Source organism: Lepisosteus platostomus, chromosome 1, assembly GCF_059453375.1.
Source record: "Lepisosteus platostomus isolate fLepPlt1 chromosome 1, fLepPlt1.hap1, whole genome shotgun sequence".
NCBI classification, from domain to species: Eukaryota; Metazoa; Chordata; class Actinopteri; order Semionotiformes; family Lepisosteidae; genus Lepisosteus; species Lepisosteus platostomus.
This window is the reverse complement of record NC_142611.1, coordinates 10,509,209-10,524,104: the sequence shown is the minus strand read 5'-3', so window position 1 is coordinate 10,524,104 and position 14,896 is coordinate 10,509,209. Positions and strand designations below refer to the sequence as shown.

The following is a 14,896-nucleotide window of genomic DNA, read 5'->3' as shown; positions in this document are numbered from 1 at the left end:
AATTAAGTGCTGGCATCAGTTACAGCATTTATATAACTAAATGCTTTTGAAAGACATTCCAATTTAGGAATCAGAAAGTTTTTCTTTCACTTTCTTAGTCTCTTTGATTCTCGATAATCTTTTGTGCACGTTTATGAAAGCAGGATATATTTGAGTTTAGGTGTACCATAAATTTCTTCTTTTACCAAAAATGAATCTTTTAAATACACAGAATGTTTAGAGTCATGTCATAATTAACAGTCAATAGTACTAATAACCAATGAAGTGCTCCATTGCTAAAAACAGTGAGACCAAATATGTCATAAACTAATTTCATTTCAGAGTTATATTTGATAGGGATCTTGAGAAACAACCCAGAGGCATTTTGTTTTGACGGTCTTATTTTTTCTCCCTCTATGAGTTATTCCCTGACCTTCTGAAAACCTCAAAAAAATTAATTTCCTGGGCTGCTGGAAAAGAGCAACTCAAAATAGAGGATGAAACTCCTAAGGCTTTTTAACATCACTGCTCTCCCTAATATTATACTTCCTACACTGTACCTGTTCAACATTCCTAAACTCAACGTTGGCGATGATCTACAGAATAAAAGAACAAAGTTAGCTTTGGGAAAATTGTATGTATCTTAAAAAGTGAAAAGGAAGCATTTATTACAACCTGATCTAGATGTAAAGGTTAATTTATTGTACACAAAACCTTGGGAAACAGATTAAAAAACAACTTAATCCCTTAAAATTAATAAATGTAATGCTTTTGAATTATTACTTAATTCAAAAAATCATGCGGCTGTTTTCTCATGAGATTTGAAAGCTGCTGTCTGTGCCTCTGTTCCAGTGGCCTCTTGTAACCTGCATGGGGCTTGCTTTTTGATCTGATAACCACAGCCTACAAACTGTTAAGTTACATGGACTGAAACATTAGCCAAGTCTGCCAACCTCATGTCTCTTGTGGAGTCACATCAACTCCATAAACATAAATATTTTATTTCCCCACTTAGCAATGCATATTAAGAAAAATACCTGGTCGGTTACTATTTCATAACCCACAGGACTCAAAGGTCATACCACATGAGGGGTCATCTGCACTATTTTAGACAGAAAAGGTCACTACGTTGGAACACATCATACTCTATTAATGCGGCAGTGTAGTGTACAGTACTTGGATGTGCATTTATATTTTAGATCTGCATAGGAGTCTAGATTCTATTAAGACAGAAGACCGGATGAATTCTTACCATGTGCAACTGCACCTTCCCCTCGAAAAGTACAGCAGTATAATCGGAGTTGAGATACATGCTTACTACTGATCCAAGGTATTCCACATCTTTCAGTTTTTCTATCCCTGTAAACAAACAGGCATGTACTGTATAAAGTTCTACAGAAATATGGCTACCTGCTGTGATGCAGAAGTAGAAATAAGGCAGACTTTGCCACTCAGTGTAGGCAAAAACATTGTACACTCCCTGAGTTAAGGCTCTGAGCATACTGAAAGCAGATTCAACAGGAACTGTGAGCAATCTATCTTAAGAACAAAGACGGCAAAGGTAAACGATATGAATGAGTTGAAATCATTCGGCTTAAATGTAACTTCAGTCATGGCAAAAATTAAAGACAGCAAATAACGTTAAACAGCCCTTTCATTTAAGACTCATGTGTCACCTACTTTCTTCTGCAAGGGCGTAAAACCAGGCTCGGTTGTTCATTCCCACAGCGATGTGAAAGGGGCCCACGGCGATAAAACTGGGCTCCACCTCCACTGACACGGCGATAGCCGGCTCCTTTGATCAGGCAGAGAGACAGCAAGTCAGGCACTGCAGCTCACACAGCCTGCGACAGGGAACACACCCTTCTCCCTTCGAACCCATTGCCAGGGTCACTCCTCTCTGGGGCACTGTTAGCCTAAACTGGAAATTTGCCTACCCGCATGACTGAGATTAAGTGTAACTGAACGTAACTGGAATAATCAGTAATAATAATCATTTCAAATGCGCTTTGCTCATGAACTGTAGGTAGCTTCTGTAAAGCCCCTCCCTCATCAGTTTTGACAGTTAGGCCAGCTGAGAAGTATTTACTGCCCTAGGTATGGCCGCTGCTCAATTTTTGCGTCAAATTCAGACGATTCATTTTCCCTCGAAAAATCAAAACGCTTCAATATGTACTCGTGCAAACCCTGTTGTGGTAGCGCTTGCTCTGGAAGGAGGTCCATGATGGAGAGGAGGAAAGATCTGAATTCAGATGAAGAGAAAGGTCTGAGAGGGCAATAAAGCTCCGGAAAGAGTCCTAAAGAAACAGAGAAGGCAGGAGAGATCGACCCTCTCACCCCTTCCACAGGATTGGCCACTGTGACCTCCAGTAAGGAGGTGAGGTAGGCAAGCCGGGTCCCACAGGTGTCACCCAGGATGGGCAGTTTGGTCAGGAACACGTGAAGTGTGCCGCGCTGGGTGGAAACAGCCAGCAGCTGCCCATCGTCCGTCCAGGACAGGTAATCCAAACCTGTGAATTTGAATAAGTAAGGACCACTCCACCGGGTGAGGATGGAAAGAGAAATGAACAAAACCGCACGAACACCAGTAAAGATAATGTAGAGAAAAGACAAATCATAATTCAGATCTAACCCTTACTGTCATAGTAATAAAAACTAACTGCATTTTAGTTTTTGTTTTGTGATATATTCATTACTCTATAGTGACAGGTATTCATAAATAACCCTATAAAATGTTTTAATTGTTTAATAATATCTAATTAAATCAATTCCATTACACGTCAATTACTTGTTGGAAGAGTGCTTCAAGATGTACTGCTGCTGACACTACACAACTTCACACTGTGTTTCTGTAGTGTTTCTGTAGTGTGTCATGCATTCAGACCCTACCTTCAGAGACACCTGTTGAATGATTATTGCCTCAGATAATAATTCCGTCTATTTCTGAAGTCAATCTTGTCATGATTTGCAATGGGAATAAAACTAAATATTTCACAATTGCAAATTGCAATTGTCATGATTTTATTTAGGAGAAGTATTCCAGAAATTAAAAAACTGGATTATAAGGTATACGACACCTATCTGAAAATTCACAATGTCCAGGGGAGCTCTGCTTTATTGAGATATAAAAAAACATTTTATTTTACAGTGCACAATGGCACACTACCAACCAAAGTCCTAGTTCTTATTAGTTTTTTTCAGTTTCTGTTGTTGCCTTTTTTGGCTTACTGCACATTATCTACAAAAATGGCACGATGGCAACACAAACAAATATGGGGTATATTCAGCAAGAGGGCTTCAATCTATACCTCAAAGATCTGAGTGTAATCAGATAGAAAAATCAATCATTCTCCTATATGCCAAACACAATTTAATTTTCCCCTACACCATACCCCGTAAAATGTTAGGGCTTAAGATAAAAAAGCACAAACCACCTGTCACAAGCAGCCACCTGTGCTGCCAGAATCACATAATCAAGCAGGGATCAAAACCTGAAGTGCTGAGTTTTTACAGGATCTAGGCTTTTCTACCACAGTCGTTTCTAATGGTGAGAAAGGAGGTGAGACTTTGCCCACTTTTCCCTCTTGGTTATGAGGGAGTGAATTAATACCTGTATCAAGCTGAAGTTTCTCAGTTTTTATCACGCATCTGGGCTGTATCACGGACACAGGGCAAAGACATAAAGGAACGTCTAACCTCAACGCTGAAGTACAGAAGTGTTGTGTCACAGACACCGTCTCAGCTCCCCTGCCTGTGCCTGGTAGCTGATGACAGGGAAGGAGGCAGGCACACCTCCTCCTCCTCCACAGGAGCTCCTACATCGCGCTCACCTTTGGTCTCGTCATCCAGATTAATGATGGCATACATCTCCTTCAGCTCCGCCAGGTCATGGATTTTGATGCTGAAAAGTGAAAACGACACCAATGTTAACCAAAACAAGGGAGACTGAAACCTCAATGAGAAAATAGCATCTCCAAAGATAACCATCAGGAGGAAAGCTCATCTGTCGATGTTTCAATAAAAACATAGCAACACATCATTAGCAAGCAGTTTGTAAATTAGCCAATGCATTTTTGTTGCCGAAACGCGTCTGAATGATTTAACTTCTACGGAAAAGCAAAAGTAAATTCGGCAGTTAAAACTGTTTACGGATATTTTAAAAAGCTTATTCTTTATCTTTAACAAACGTTTTTTTTACAGCCTTCATTAGCAGTATGGCAACTACACTGCACATTTTTCAATGATTCATAAATATGCATAATGCCTCTTTAAACGAAGTATATTTAAATTAGCAAACTGCTCAAAGATACTGTTTGGAATCTGAATCCTCACTTCATCTCTGGCTTGCATCTCCCTCTGCTGTCTCTTCATAGCACAAAATGTGAAATGGATTTCATCAGAGATTAACTGATTTACATACTGAGCACAAGATGGCTTATTAATAATTTGTGTTCAATTAATTTCCATTCTCTGTAGAGAAGACACCACAATGCCTTTTCGCTCCCTTCCTCTCATTCTGCATTTTGTTGAATGACAGACGATGTAGACAATATGTACAGTGAATATTTGTATTAAAAAATTTAACACTCAAGTTCACTGAACGCTTCAAAGATGTTTGAATGCCCAAATAGAGTGAAAGAAGCTAAATGTCAGCACAAATTGCGAAAATTAAAAACTAAAATATGTTCAGTGTATACAGTAAGTACAGTATTCAGCACAAAGTACCAATATTGGTTGAAGCACTTTTGGCACAATTACAGCTGCAGGTCTTTTAGAATATGTCTCTACCAACTAAATATGCAAGAAGTGCAATATTCATCCCAAATTTTCATCCCATTGCTCCTCCCAAATTTACTTAAACTTTGTCAAGTTGCTTATTGTTGAGTCAATAAGTTTCATCACACCACAGATTTCCTGTCGGATGCAACTTTTGACAGGGCATCTCAACGACATTCACTTATTCTTAAGCCACTCCCAGCTCTGGCCTTGTGCTTTTGGTTACAGTCCTACCGAAAGATGGATTGCCATCCCAGATTTACGTCTTTGGCAGACTGAAGTAGGTTTTCCTGTTAAGATTAGCCCTTCCTTTGCTCCATCCCTTTTCCCTCAATCTTGAAAGACTTCCCACTCCATGCCAAAGAGAAGCAGCCCCACACAACAACGCTTCCACCAGCCTACTTAACCATTTGTCTGATCACACAAAACCTTTTGCTACATGTTGGCAGTATCGTTATCTGATAGCTGAGTCTCTGCTATAAATTCACTATGTGGCTGAGGCACCTTACAGAGATAGGTGCAGTAATGTATTATTTATTGTCAAAGTAATTGTGTATACCTGAACTAAATTAGATTTGTAACAGCAAAAGGATGAGTACTTAAGGTGTAATCAACCAATTTTAGTTTTTGACTTTTATTTTGCTGAACATTTACACTGAACATTTAACTTCTTTCACATATAAACATGTTCCACTGCAGCATTTCAGTACTGGTTTTAAAAACGCGTACATATCATCTGCAATTCAACACATTAAGACGTCCCTGAAAGGCGATAAACACACTTGCAAAACAGCGAGGTACTAGCTTTTCTGACACACTTTTTCTTTTGACTTGTGCTGCTTAAGACCGAGCTCTGGTACCGGATGGTTTTTCAGCAGGAATTGCCCCTCTCTGCCTCTGTCCTGTGAAAGAGGAGATAAAATGACCCGTGGTCCCTCTTACCAGTTGTCTCCACAGGAGGCAGCCTTGTTGAGCGACTGGGAGATGGCGATGCTGGTCAGACTGTCCTTGTGGTTGTGTGCTTGGAAGAGCTCCTGACCGATTTCGCGGATGTGTGTGGAAATCACCACAAAGTACCCTTGGGAGAAGCCAATCATAATGTATCCATCCCCATACCTTTGGAAGCGGAGCAAAGAGTTAGACACATTTCAAAACATATTTGCTTTAAAAATAACTAGAAATGGTATTAAAGGTTCCTATATTCTTGTCTTCATTTGCATGCAGTTTTCCTAGAGCTATTATAATATCTATATCCCAACAGTTTTTCTCACTCCTCCTTGACATTTTATTTATAAAGAAATGTTTCAATATTTTGCTAAAAAATGCAGGCCTCTCACTACCCAACATCAGCATCCTTTGCATTTTTTCCAGCTGCAGGCTTGAGTAATAATAGCGTTTAATATTGTTTGGCCTTGTTATCTGATTAAGCAAATTTCAAAAATTAAAATAAGATAACTCTTAACATCTCTAGGACCTGGAGCTGGCTTATACAAGTGACTCATCAAATACGAAATGGATCAGACTGCTGCTTGATGGCAATCTGATCTATAGCTCTGCAGGTCTGACTTTTATGTTACAGATACACCTGTCCCTGAGACCTAATTAAAATAAGAAAAGATGAAAACAGTAAAGGCATTACCACCGGTATGCAATTATGGTACCATAGCGCTGCTGGAAGGCCAGTTCAATGGGGTTATCAGGGTCATTGAGGTTAAAAAGAAATAAGGTTTTCCTCCCCACCACCACACTGGCCTAGAGAGAGAATATGCCAATTTAGAACAACAGGCAAGAGGACTGGATAAGAAGTCATGTATACAATAACAGTTACAGGCTAACCATGCTTCCCATAAAACTCGGATTACTAGATTTTGGAAGGTCATAATCTGTGGATAATAAAAATGTTATGTTTCATATTATATCACACAAGCCGAAGAGGATGGAAGGAAGTGATTGAAGTTTTTGTGTTTTTCTTTTAAGTTCCTATTTTTCTGTTGAACCAAGTGTGTCAAACTCAGTGCCCGGAGGGCAATTAGATCGTTGTGTTCCAATTTAACCTCTCAATTAACTGATCTCAAAATTGGCACAGATAGCCATATTTTTTGTTTTCAAGCTCATTATAGTTGATGATGTAAAAGAACGCTTTACTGAAGCCAACAAAGCAATGATTTCTTTCATATCTGGATAGAAAAGTTAGAAATGTTCCAGTCAATCAAACATTCTGCCAGAGACAGTGCAGAGTGGAACAGAAGCCAGAAGATCATGATGATCTCCCAGGAGTCTGAGATTGATAGCCCTGTGCTGGAACATCATTCCACAACTAATCAGTTCCTTCCCACCTGAGCGCAGACAGAATCTCACAAATCTTTTCCAAGTGCCTGCCTGCTCAATTGGTATTAGCATGGCTGAGAGTTTGAGCTGCCCCATTTTTTGTTTCCTAAATTTCAAAAATCCCAATGATCAAGTTACATTCAGCTATGTGCTGTGAACAAAAATACTGGGCGGGGACAGTCGAGGTCAGGAGTCTGCAGTTCGAGTGAACTGAACATAATTTAATACGCCGATTCACAAAATAGACACTGTCTGCCAACAGCTCTGATGAATAACTAACACACACAACTACACAAATGCATAAAGGGCACTGTTCAACATGTAATGAATAAAGGATGTTGTAATGCACCATTGTCTTTCTGTCTCAATATGTACCGAGCACTAAACAAAACTCATCACAATCATCGGCTCTCTTTTAACCAGAATTTTTTTTTTTAAATCCACCTTAAGGACTTTCAACGCCAGCCCAAGAGAACAAATACAGACAGATAATGAACTTCTCCAGCAGTTAAGCCAATGAGATGTGCCACTATGAACTTCACACTTCCAGGGAGAGGCGAGTCTAGGAGACATCAGAGGTTTGCTGAATAACTGCCTGGAAGCTGCCTGTGGCTTGTGTTGAGAGAGGGTGAAACTCACAGTGCTCTCGCCCATGCTGGCTCGCTCATCTGTCTTCATCACAGAGAACTGAATATCAGCAGGCTCTGCACGGACTGTTGTCTGGAAATGGGAAAGCCAGGACATAGGGCTGAAGAACAGGGGATCATTGCCACATTCTTCACTGCATATTCGTACTATTAAAATGACTGCTTAGAGACAAAACGTCGATATATATTTCTTAGATTTCTTGGCCTTAGAGAAACATGCACTTCATGCTATTCATTGTAAAGACATACAGAAACTGCAAGGAACATAGCAACAACAGTTCCCAAAAAAGCACTCACTATAAAATATATGTTCAAGGATATTTCTTTAATTCATACTATCAGTCTGTTGGTCCTTGTAACTGACTGAAAACCTTATGACAAATTACTAAAGTGTTTCCATAGCAATGGCCTTGAGAGTGAATCTACAGGGGTAATATAAGACCAGATTTGACAACCTGATTTTGCATAATCGTACTGTTATGTGTTAAGGGTATGAAAACCTTTAAAGTTCACATTTTACAGCACCCCATTCTTTAAGGTAAGATAATGACAATGTTTGAGCATTTGCCTGGCTGTCCCTTATCTCATCTTGTTGCTTGACCAAGGGGCTAAGCTGTTTTCCTCATTATTAACAGTGATCACAAGATCACTCTTAGTGAGGTCGTTAAATTACTATAAGAAGACAGTATAAAAATCAATATGGAAATCAGACAGAAAGAATATAAACAAGGAACAGAGCAGAGATAGGAAGACAAACTACAGAGAAGAGATTAAAAGAGAGAAGAAGATTAAACATTTTGAGAAGGTACTGTACCTCTTCTATAAACCAGACTACAAATCTTTTAGGTATATTGAGCATTGAAGAGACCGTCTCCAGGATTTACACCAGGGACAGGTGACTTATATTACTGGAAATACTGATTTTCCATTTGTGGTATTGAAAAGACTGGAGAAACTTGAGTGATACATTATTTGGAATAGAGAAAAAAGTTCCCATTAATTTAGTATGTTTTATAGAGTACTGTAACCCTGAATATAGCTGTTTTATTCTAGAAAAAATGTTCCCTCTTTACCCTATAAGATAGTTGTACCTTAGCTGCAGGGTAGATTTCTGCTTCCCTATGTCAGTAAAAGACAGGACCCTGGTGCTCACAGCTTTTTTAAATGTCTGGAAAAAATAGTTGTAGATGTTTTGTGTTGGTGTCTGTAATTTATTTCAGATTTTTTTGTCTTCTTACGTTGGTATACATACTAGCTGTGCCCTCACTGGCACTTCACTCTGAGAACTTGCCACTTGTCTCCCTGAAGACGAAGTGATCACCTGTCTTATAGTGTCTCCTTCGTGGTTGCTCACAGTTACTGTCTTGTCTTCACTCCCCAAAGCCAGCAGATTTTGAGAACTCCAGCAGCCACAGGTAATCCTCTTTGTGTGCTTTCCTAAACAAAAACGACAAGGGTTGACATTTTTTAGCTCCACATTCACTGAGCCAGGAACATCACTATGAACGGCTGAAGAATCACATCATCTTCAGCAGGAATTTAATCCTGAATTTTCAGTGAACAACACAGTAATATACAGAAATATTAGTCGTGCTCAACATGCACTGGTGAAGAAAGAGGGGTGGTTTAGCACTGCCTTTAAAAATAGTCTTTACATTAATTTTATTCTTACTGCTTATGAAAAAGACTTAGATTATGTTTATATAAACACATCATCGACATCTTGTAGACAATGTTGGGAGTCAATTAAGATGCAAACTGTTGTGATATAAAGTCAAATGTTGATTAAAATAAAGAGATGTCATATCAAAATTGTGTAATGCAATAGAAAGACCTTATTTAGCAAACTGCATACTGATACCCTGAATGGTAAGAAAGTAAAGATTTAGGATTAAATGGTAAAAAACAGAAAAGCATAAATTCAAATAAATTAAGAAAAATATTTTAACTAGTCTAACACAACAGTACCGTTAGACAAAAATGCAATGCCCAATGATAAATGCAGTTACCGAGGATTGGAATCTTGCGGGAGGTCTGCTGGTTGTAAATGAGAAGGTTCCCCTTGGCAGTCCCCACAGCCAGTAAGCATCCTGCTTTTGACCACTGCAGGAAGGACATCTGGTCCCTGTGGGCAAGAGGGATCACAGGTAGTTAACACAGAAGAGACAGACGTCTGAAGCACCATCTACCACAGAAGCAATGAGATGCATTTTAATGAAGACTGTTGATCAAATAAAACCTAGATATTTTTAGTCTTTACGCCCCCAAACAAGACAAGAACTGTTTTCATTAAATATATTCACATCCTTCATTGGGAAATAGTGACAGGTTACCTTTTCTGCTAAAAGAACCAGCAGTCTTCTATGCTTGTTGGAGTCTCTTCTTTTCAAAGACTGAGTTCTATTGACCTTATACTTCCACACTGTAACAACACCCCATGTAATGCAAATTTTATACATAAAAAAGAAAGGAGTCTTAATCTGATTCTGTTTCCACATAACCTAGTCCCACAAAGTCCAAGCCTTCCCGAACTACAAGCCTAAACATCACCTGTGGCACTGTAGATGGCCACAATATCTATTTCATATACTTAATCTAAACTTAGCTAAATAAGTGTCACTGGTTCCCATGAAAAAGAGAAAGAGTTATGTTTCTACATCTCTGTCAGTCTACAGTTCGTCGTACACAGGCAAAGATTTCACAAAATACCCTTTACATTTGAGCCCATTTGCTGGTAAGAATATGACTTCCTGGAAAAATGAGTGGAGAATGAAGAAATGATTAATTATTAGTGAAATATTCTCCTGGTGTGCCTACTGATGGCGATTCTGATATACAGTACCTCTTTGTGGTAGGATATCAAAGCTTTTGGTTAAACAAGGTTTAGAAATTGAGTTATAATCTGTTAAAATCAAGACACCGTTGCGCCCTCATCAAATAGTTTAAAATCATAACCTCTTTGAACTGAAATATGATGGATAAGAAGAAAACGAATCCAAAAATAGTCTCCCATTCCTTAAGACTTGTATTCAAATCAGATTTGGTCTTACTGGGTTAGTCAAACAAAAAAAACTATAATCGATATTCAAGACAGTCTGACCACATCACATTTATTCTCTATACTTAGCAAAGTCAAGCTGAAAAACAGCTCCTATGGGAAACAAAAATCCAGTTAATCGATGATCCAAAAGTCTGGCGCTGCAAGCAGAGCTCTCAGATCCTCACTACCCACCTCATGCCACTGTCCAGCTGGCTGATCTTGTTGGTGTTGGCGTCCCATAGATAGACAGAGCTGGACTTATCTGCAATCACTGCCAGGATGTCTCCATCTTTATCCCAGTCCATTCCCACACACTTACTAAACAGTGACAAAGTCTGTGTTAACAGAAAAACGCCTCACTGCGTGCGTGGTGCCCTGCTTTTGTTTTAACAACAGATACTGGTTTAAAGGTTTGACAAAACCACAGGGAAGGAAAAAGAAATCAGATATAAATGCGTATCTAGAGTGACCTAGCCAGCAATAAATAGTACCTGGATGCACAAATTCTGGGCACTCAACAGAATAGGGATTGAGAGGTACAGGGAAGAAGCTAGCAGTGCTTTGTATGGAGGGTGTTCTGGGAGTACTCTACAAAGCACTTTGGCCAGGAGCCTGTATCCAAGGCTGCTAGCAAGAAGGATTTCCATTTGCAAATGTGTTCACTTCCAACTCTATGTTAACAGCATAATAATGGTTGACCTGAAGATCAGAATACTCAAATAGACAGCAGTGTTTTTCTTTTAGATCAGTTAGATATAGGCTGCTTGGTGGTTTATCAATAGATTATTTCCCCACTGAATATGTGAATGTCTAACCCATGGTGTCATACTAAAGGGGTGTCTGCATACAAAGTGTGTGTCTATCTGCAGGTGTGGCTATAGTAATTCAATTTTATTGATTCAATTTTATATATTTTTCAAGAAACTCAAAGCTCTGGTCTCCCTTAGTCCAACTGTAATCTGAGATAAACATTGGATTGCAATGTGAAATGAACAATTAACAAATAAAAAGCAAAGATTAGAAAACAGCCTAACATTAGCTACACGTAGTCATATACTAACCCTGGAAGGTTGAGTTCATTCCTCTGCTCTCCATGACGATCGAAGATTTTTACGGTTTGGTCAGGTCTTCAGAAAAAGAAAGTCATTTTTAACACACGCTTTTCAGCACATTTTTAAAAACACACATTACCACGGCGTAGGAATAAAACATACTATTGTTAGTGGACTGAAAAAAAAGACAACGCGTCTTCTAACATGGAGAGAGAGCCAGGATGTTGTTCTTCTGTCAATGTTTGCGCACACAGTGTCTCACTGTCCTCTTGGCCCAACTCCTGTTGATCAGTGTGAAAAGTCAGGAGCTCTCCCACCTACCCAGCGACAGCGAGATAACTCCCCAGAGTCCTCTGCCACTTGTACTGCAGACAGCAGCCCTGCCAGGCCCTGTCGGAGAGGGTGAACACTCGCTGGGGGGAGAAGACGAAGATGCTGTGTAACTACAATGATCATATTCCTCATTCCGGCAGCGAAAGAGAGGTTTCAGACTCAGTGGTTTGCATTTCTGTTATTTCTATTTATGCGTTAGATACTTAAGTTTTCAGTTTATCGTCGTTGCCTCTATACTTTTATACTCGGACTTCACAACAGAGAAGCATTTTTTTTATTTTCACCATTCTTATCCCTTGCAACTGAGATTGATTACTAATCGTTATTATATGTTTACATCTTAAAACCAGCGTCGATGAAAACATCCATTTACGATATGAACTGTAAACACTCTGGGAAAATTCATACAGTGCATGTTTTGGCGATAATTAGCGACTATTTCTGCAATCTATAAGTTGCCTCTTTGATGACAGTATTCCATGATTATGTATTTTAATAAGTGTGTAAACTTAAAATGTATAAACAAAAATGAAAAACAGGATAGCGCTAATAAGATCGATGTCTAAAGTGAAAAGCACAGAATCATAATAAAGATTAATCTTTCAAAGAGCTTCAATGAAATTGTTATTTTGCACGGCGATTTAAACTGCCGGTCTTTTCGACAGAATATAAATATGTAACTTTGTTTAACACGTGCCTTTTTCATATGATCGCGATCGGAATTAGAAACTACAGTCATAAAATAATGTTTTGATACCTTCATAATTTATTTTTCGTCATCAGGAGAGAACTTCACCATTTCAGCTTTTGCTCGCCCCAGAATGCATCCCTCCACAGCGTCCGCGTCACCCCTAGCGACCCGCTGCCGCAACCAATCAAATCACCTCGAAACCAACCGCAAAATCGCGGCTCTCAAGGCATTCTGGGACGTGAAGTCCAAGAGCCGCTTGTAGGCCTGGAGGCACTCCTCTTTCCTTTCCTCGAGGCTCATTGAACTGCTGCTATGCAAGCATCGCATTTCTCCGTTTCTCTGGCGCATTGTGCTATGTTCACAGCGAAGAAAACGTCCCGAATGTATTATTTGGTTTTGACGTTTAACAAGTGAAAAAAAAAAAATATTTCGTGGTATCACAAAAACATGCAGTAGTTCAGTCTGGTATAGGTTCATAAAGTTTATACTTTGCATTTGTATCCTTAGTTTTTGATTATGAAGGCAACATTCTGGACATACGGTCAACTCCAGCGGCTCTGGTGAGATTGACTGGCCGGGCAGATTGAAGCAATCGACAGGCAGGTCACGTTGGCATGGTTTCCTCTCTGCCCAGAGGTAGCGATTTCTGCTGAACAGTTGCATGAAACTCACAATGTTCAGATCAGAGGAACGACATTCCATGCAATTACAGGATAGAGGACATACACACAAAACCGTTAATCCCACTTTCGCGGGTAGAATCTAACAAGTACAATTTTAAATCCCCATTTTGCATTTTAGCATCTCTCCGTGCAGTTAGTTGATTGTCCTTCCTTATCATATTCATGTACAAGAGAACTTCTGTCAGGTGATGGAGTAAACAGTCTTGAATGATTTCATAACTGAATTGATTACTGAATCAAATGACAGTCGTTACATTTTGCCGGTTTGATCACATCCGACTAATTTAGCAAGTATCTGTGCCCTATCTGTGCTCAGCTAATTAACTAATGCTCGAATACACCGGAATATACAAGCTGTGCCGCTGAAGTTAACCAAAAGTGATAAATCTGGGACTAAAGATGTATTTTACACGGTCAAGATGAACCATGTACCAAGTAGCAGAGTCATCTGATGCCCTCTTCCTGATATCTTCGTTACTAGTAACAGCTGGATTTGTCAAAACCGCATTGATATTACATACTCAGAACAAACTTGGATTGAAGTTGTCGATTATTTATATTGTATATTTTGATTATTGATAGTACTATCAAAAAAGGCAAAGAATCTAACACTTAAATTATCCCCACCTTTCCCATCTATACTCTATATCTTGCCTTTACAATCTTGCTTTAAAGGGATAATAATAAATATCTTCACTTCAAAATAAAATATAATTTTGTGTACAATATATAGAGATACATATGCATTTATATGTAAGTATAAACGCATAAGGCAGAGAAATACCACATTTACATAAATATATAATTTAGACATTAGCATTTAAATAGCTACAGGGTTTTGGTTGCCGTGTAATTTATTTGCATTTTTTGTCTCGTTTGACTCACCTCGGTGCAGTACGGGAAATACATTATCTCTTTAAACGTAAGATTTTGCACATCGTGAAACGTAATTTTGTATTGAAAAAAAAAATCCCCTTTGCAGACAAGCACATTCGGCACACATGAAGAAATTAAAGAGCCCTGGGCTTTCTGGACGCAGTGGGGCTTCACAGCGGTGGCCTCAGTCTGAACGTATTTACTATTCTGTAGAGGAAACCTCATTGGACTGCACTCTGTGCACTACCTGTCCCAGGAGGGTCCAGACAGCAGCGGGGGATGGGAGAAATTATATTATCTGACATGTCAAACATAAAGACCCCCAGGCAGTTTTTCGCAGTACGAGAAACGTTACACAAAATCCTAATGAGAGAAAATTTCCAAGTGACCCTTGAAGTTCCTGCCTACATGAGGGATCGCTAACCCCCCCAGCCATCACGTCAGTCACCGTGTGGGGCCGAAGGTGCCGGCAGTAACAACCCAGGCAAATT

At 39.3% G+C, this 14,896-nt stretch overlaps 1 protein-coding gene across 4 annotated transcripts in view; it reads right to left on the bottom strand.

Moving 5' to 3' along the window:
* Nucleotides 1–13,069, bottom strand: part of wdr19 (WD repeat domain 19) — a 34,495-nt gene extending 21,426 nt beyond the window's left edge. For 2 of the 4 annotated variants that reach the window (XM_088621307.1, XM_088621377.1), the window contains exons 1-14: nt 12,913–13,069; nt 12,144–12,235; nt 11,832–11,897; nt 10,963–11,088; nt 9,740–9,855; nt 9,052–9,167; nt 7,723–7,803; nt 6,395–6,507; nt 5,698–5,871; nt 3,810–3,880; nt 2,317–2,489; nt 1,660–1,774; nt 1,232–1,338; nt 540–575 (exon numbers count right to left, since the gene is read on the bottom strand). In XM_088621307.1, the coding sequence (XP_088477433.1) occupies nt 540–575; nt 1,232–1,338; nt 1,660–1,774; nt 2,317–2,489; nt 3,810–3,880; nt 5,698–5,871; nt 6,395–6,507; nt 7,723–7,803; nt 9,052–9,167; nt 9,740–9,855; nt 10,963–11,088; nt 11,832–11,897; nt 12,144–12,235; nt 12,913–12,918 (1,392 nt within the window). In that variant the 5' untranslated portion in view covers nt 12,919–13,069. The remainder of the gene's footprint in view (nt 1–539; nt 576–1,231; nt 1,339–1,659; nt 1,775–2,316; nt 2,490–3,809; nt 3,881–5,697; nt 5,872–6,394; nt 6,508–7,722; nt 7,804–9,051; nt 9,168–9,739; nt 9,856–10,962; nt 11,089–11,831; nt 11,898–12,143; nt 12,236–12,912) is intronic. The other 2 variants (XM_088621464.1, XM_088621545.1) reach the window with 1 other exon arrangement.
* Nucleotides 13,070–14,896: the final 1,827 nt, after the last annotated feature.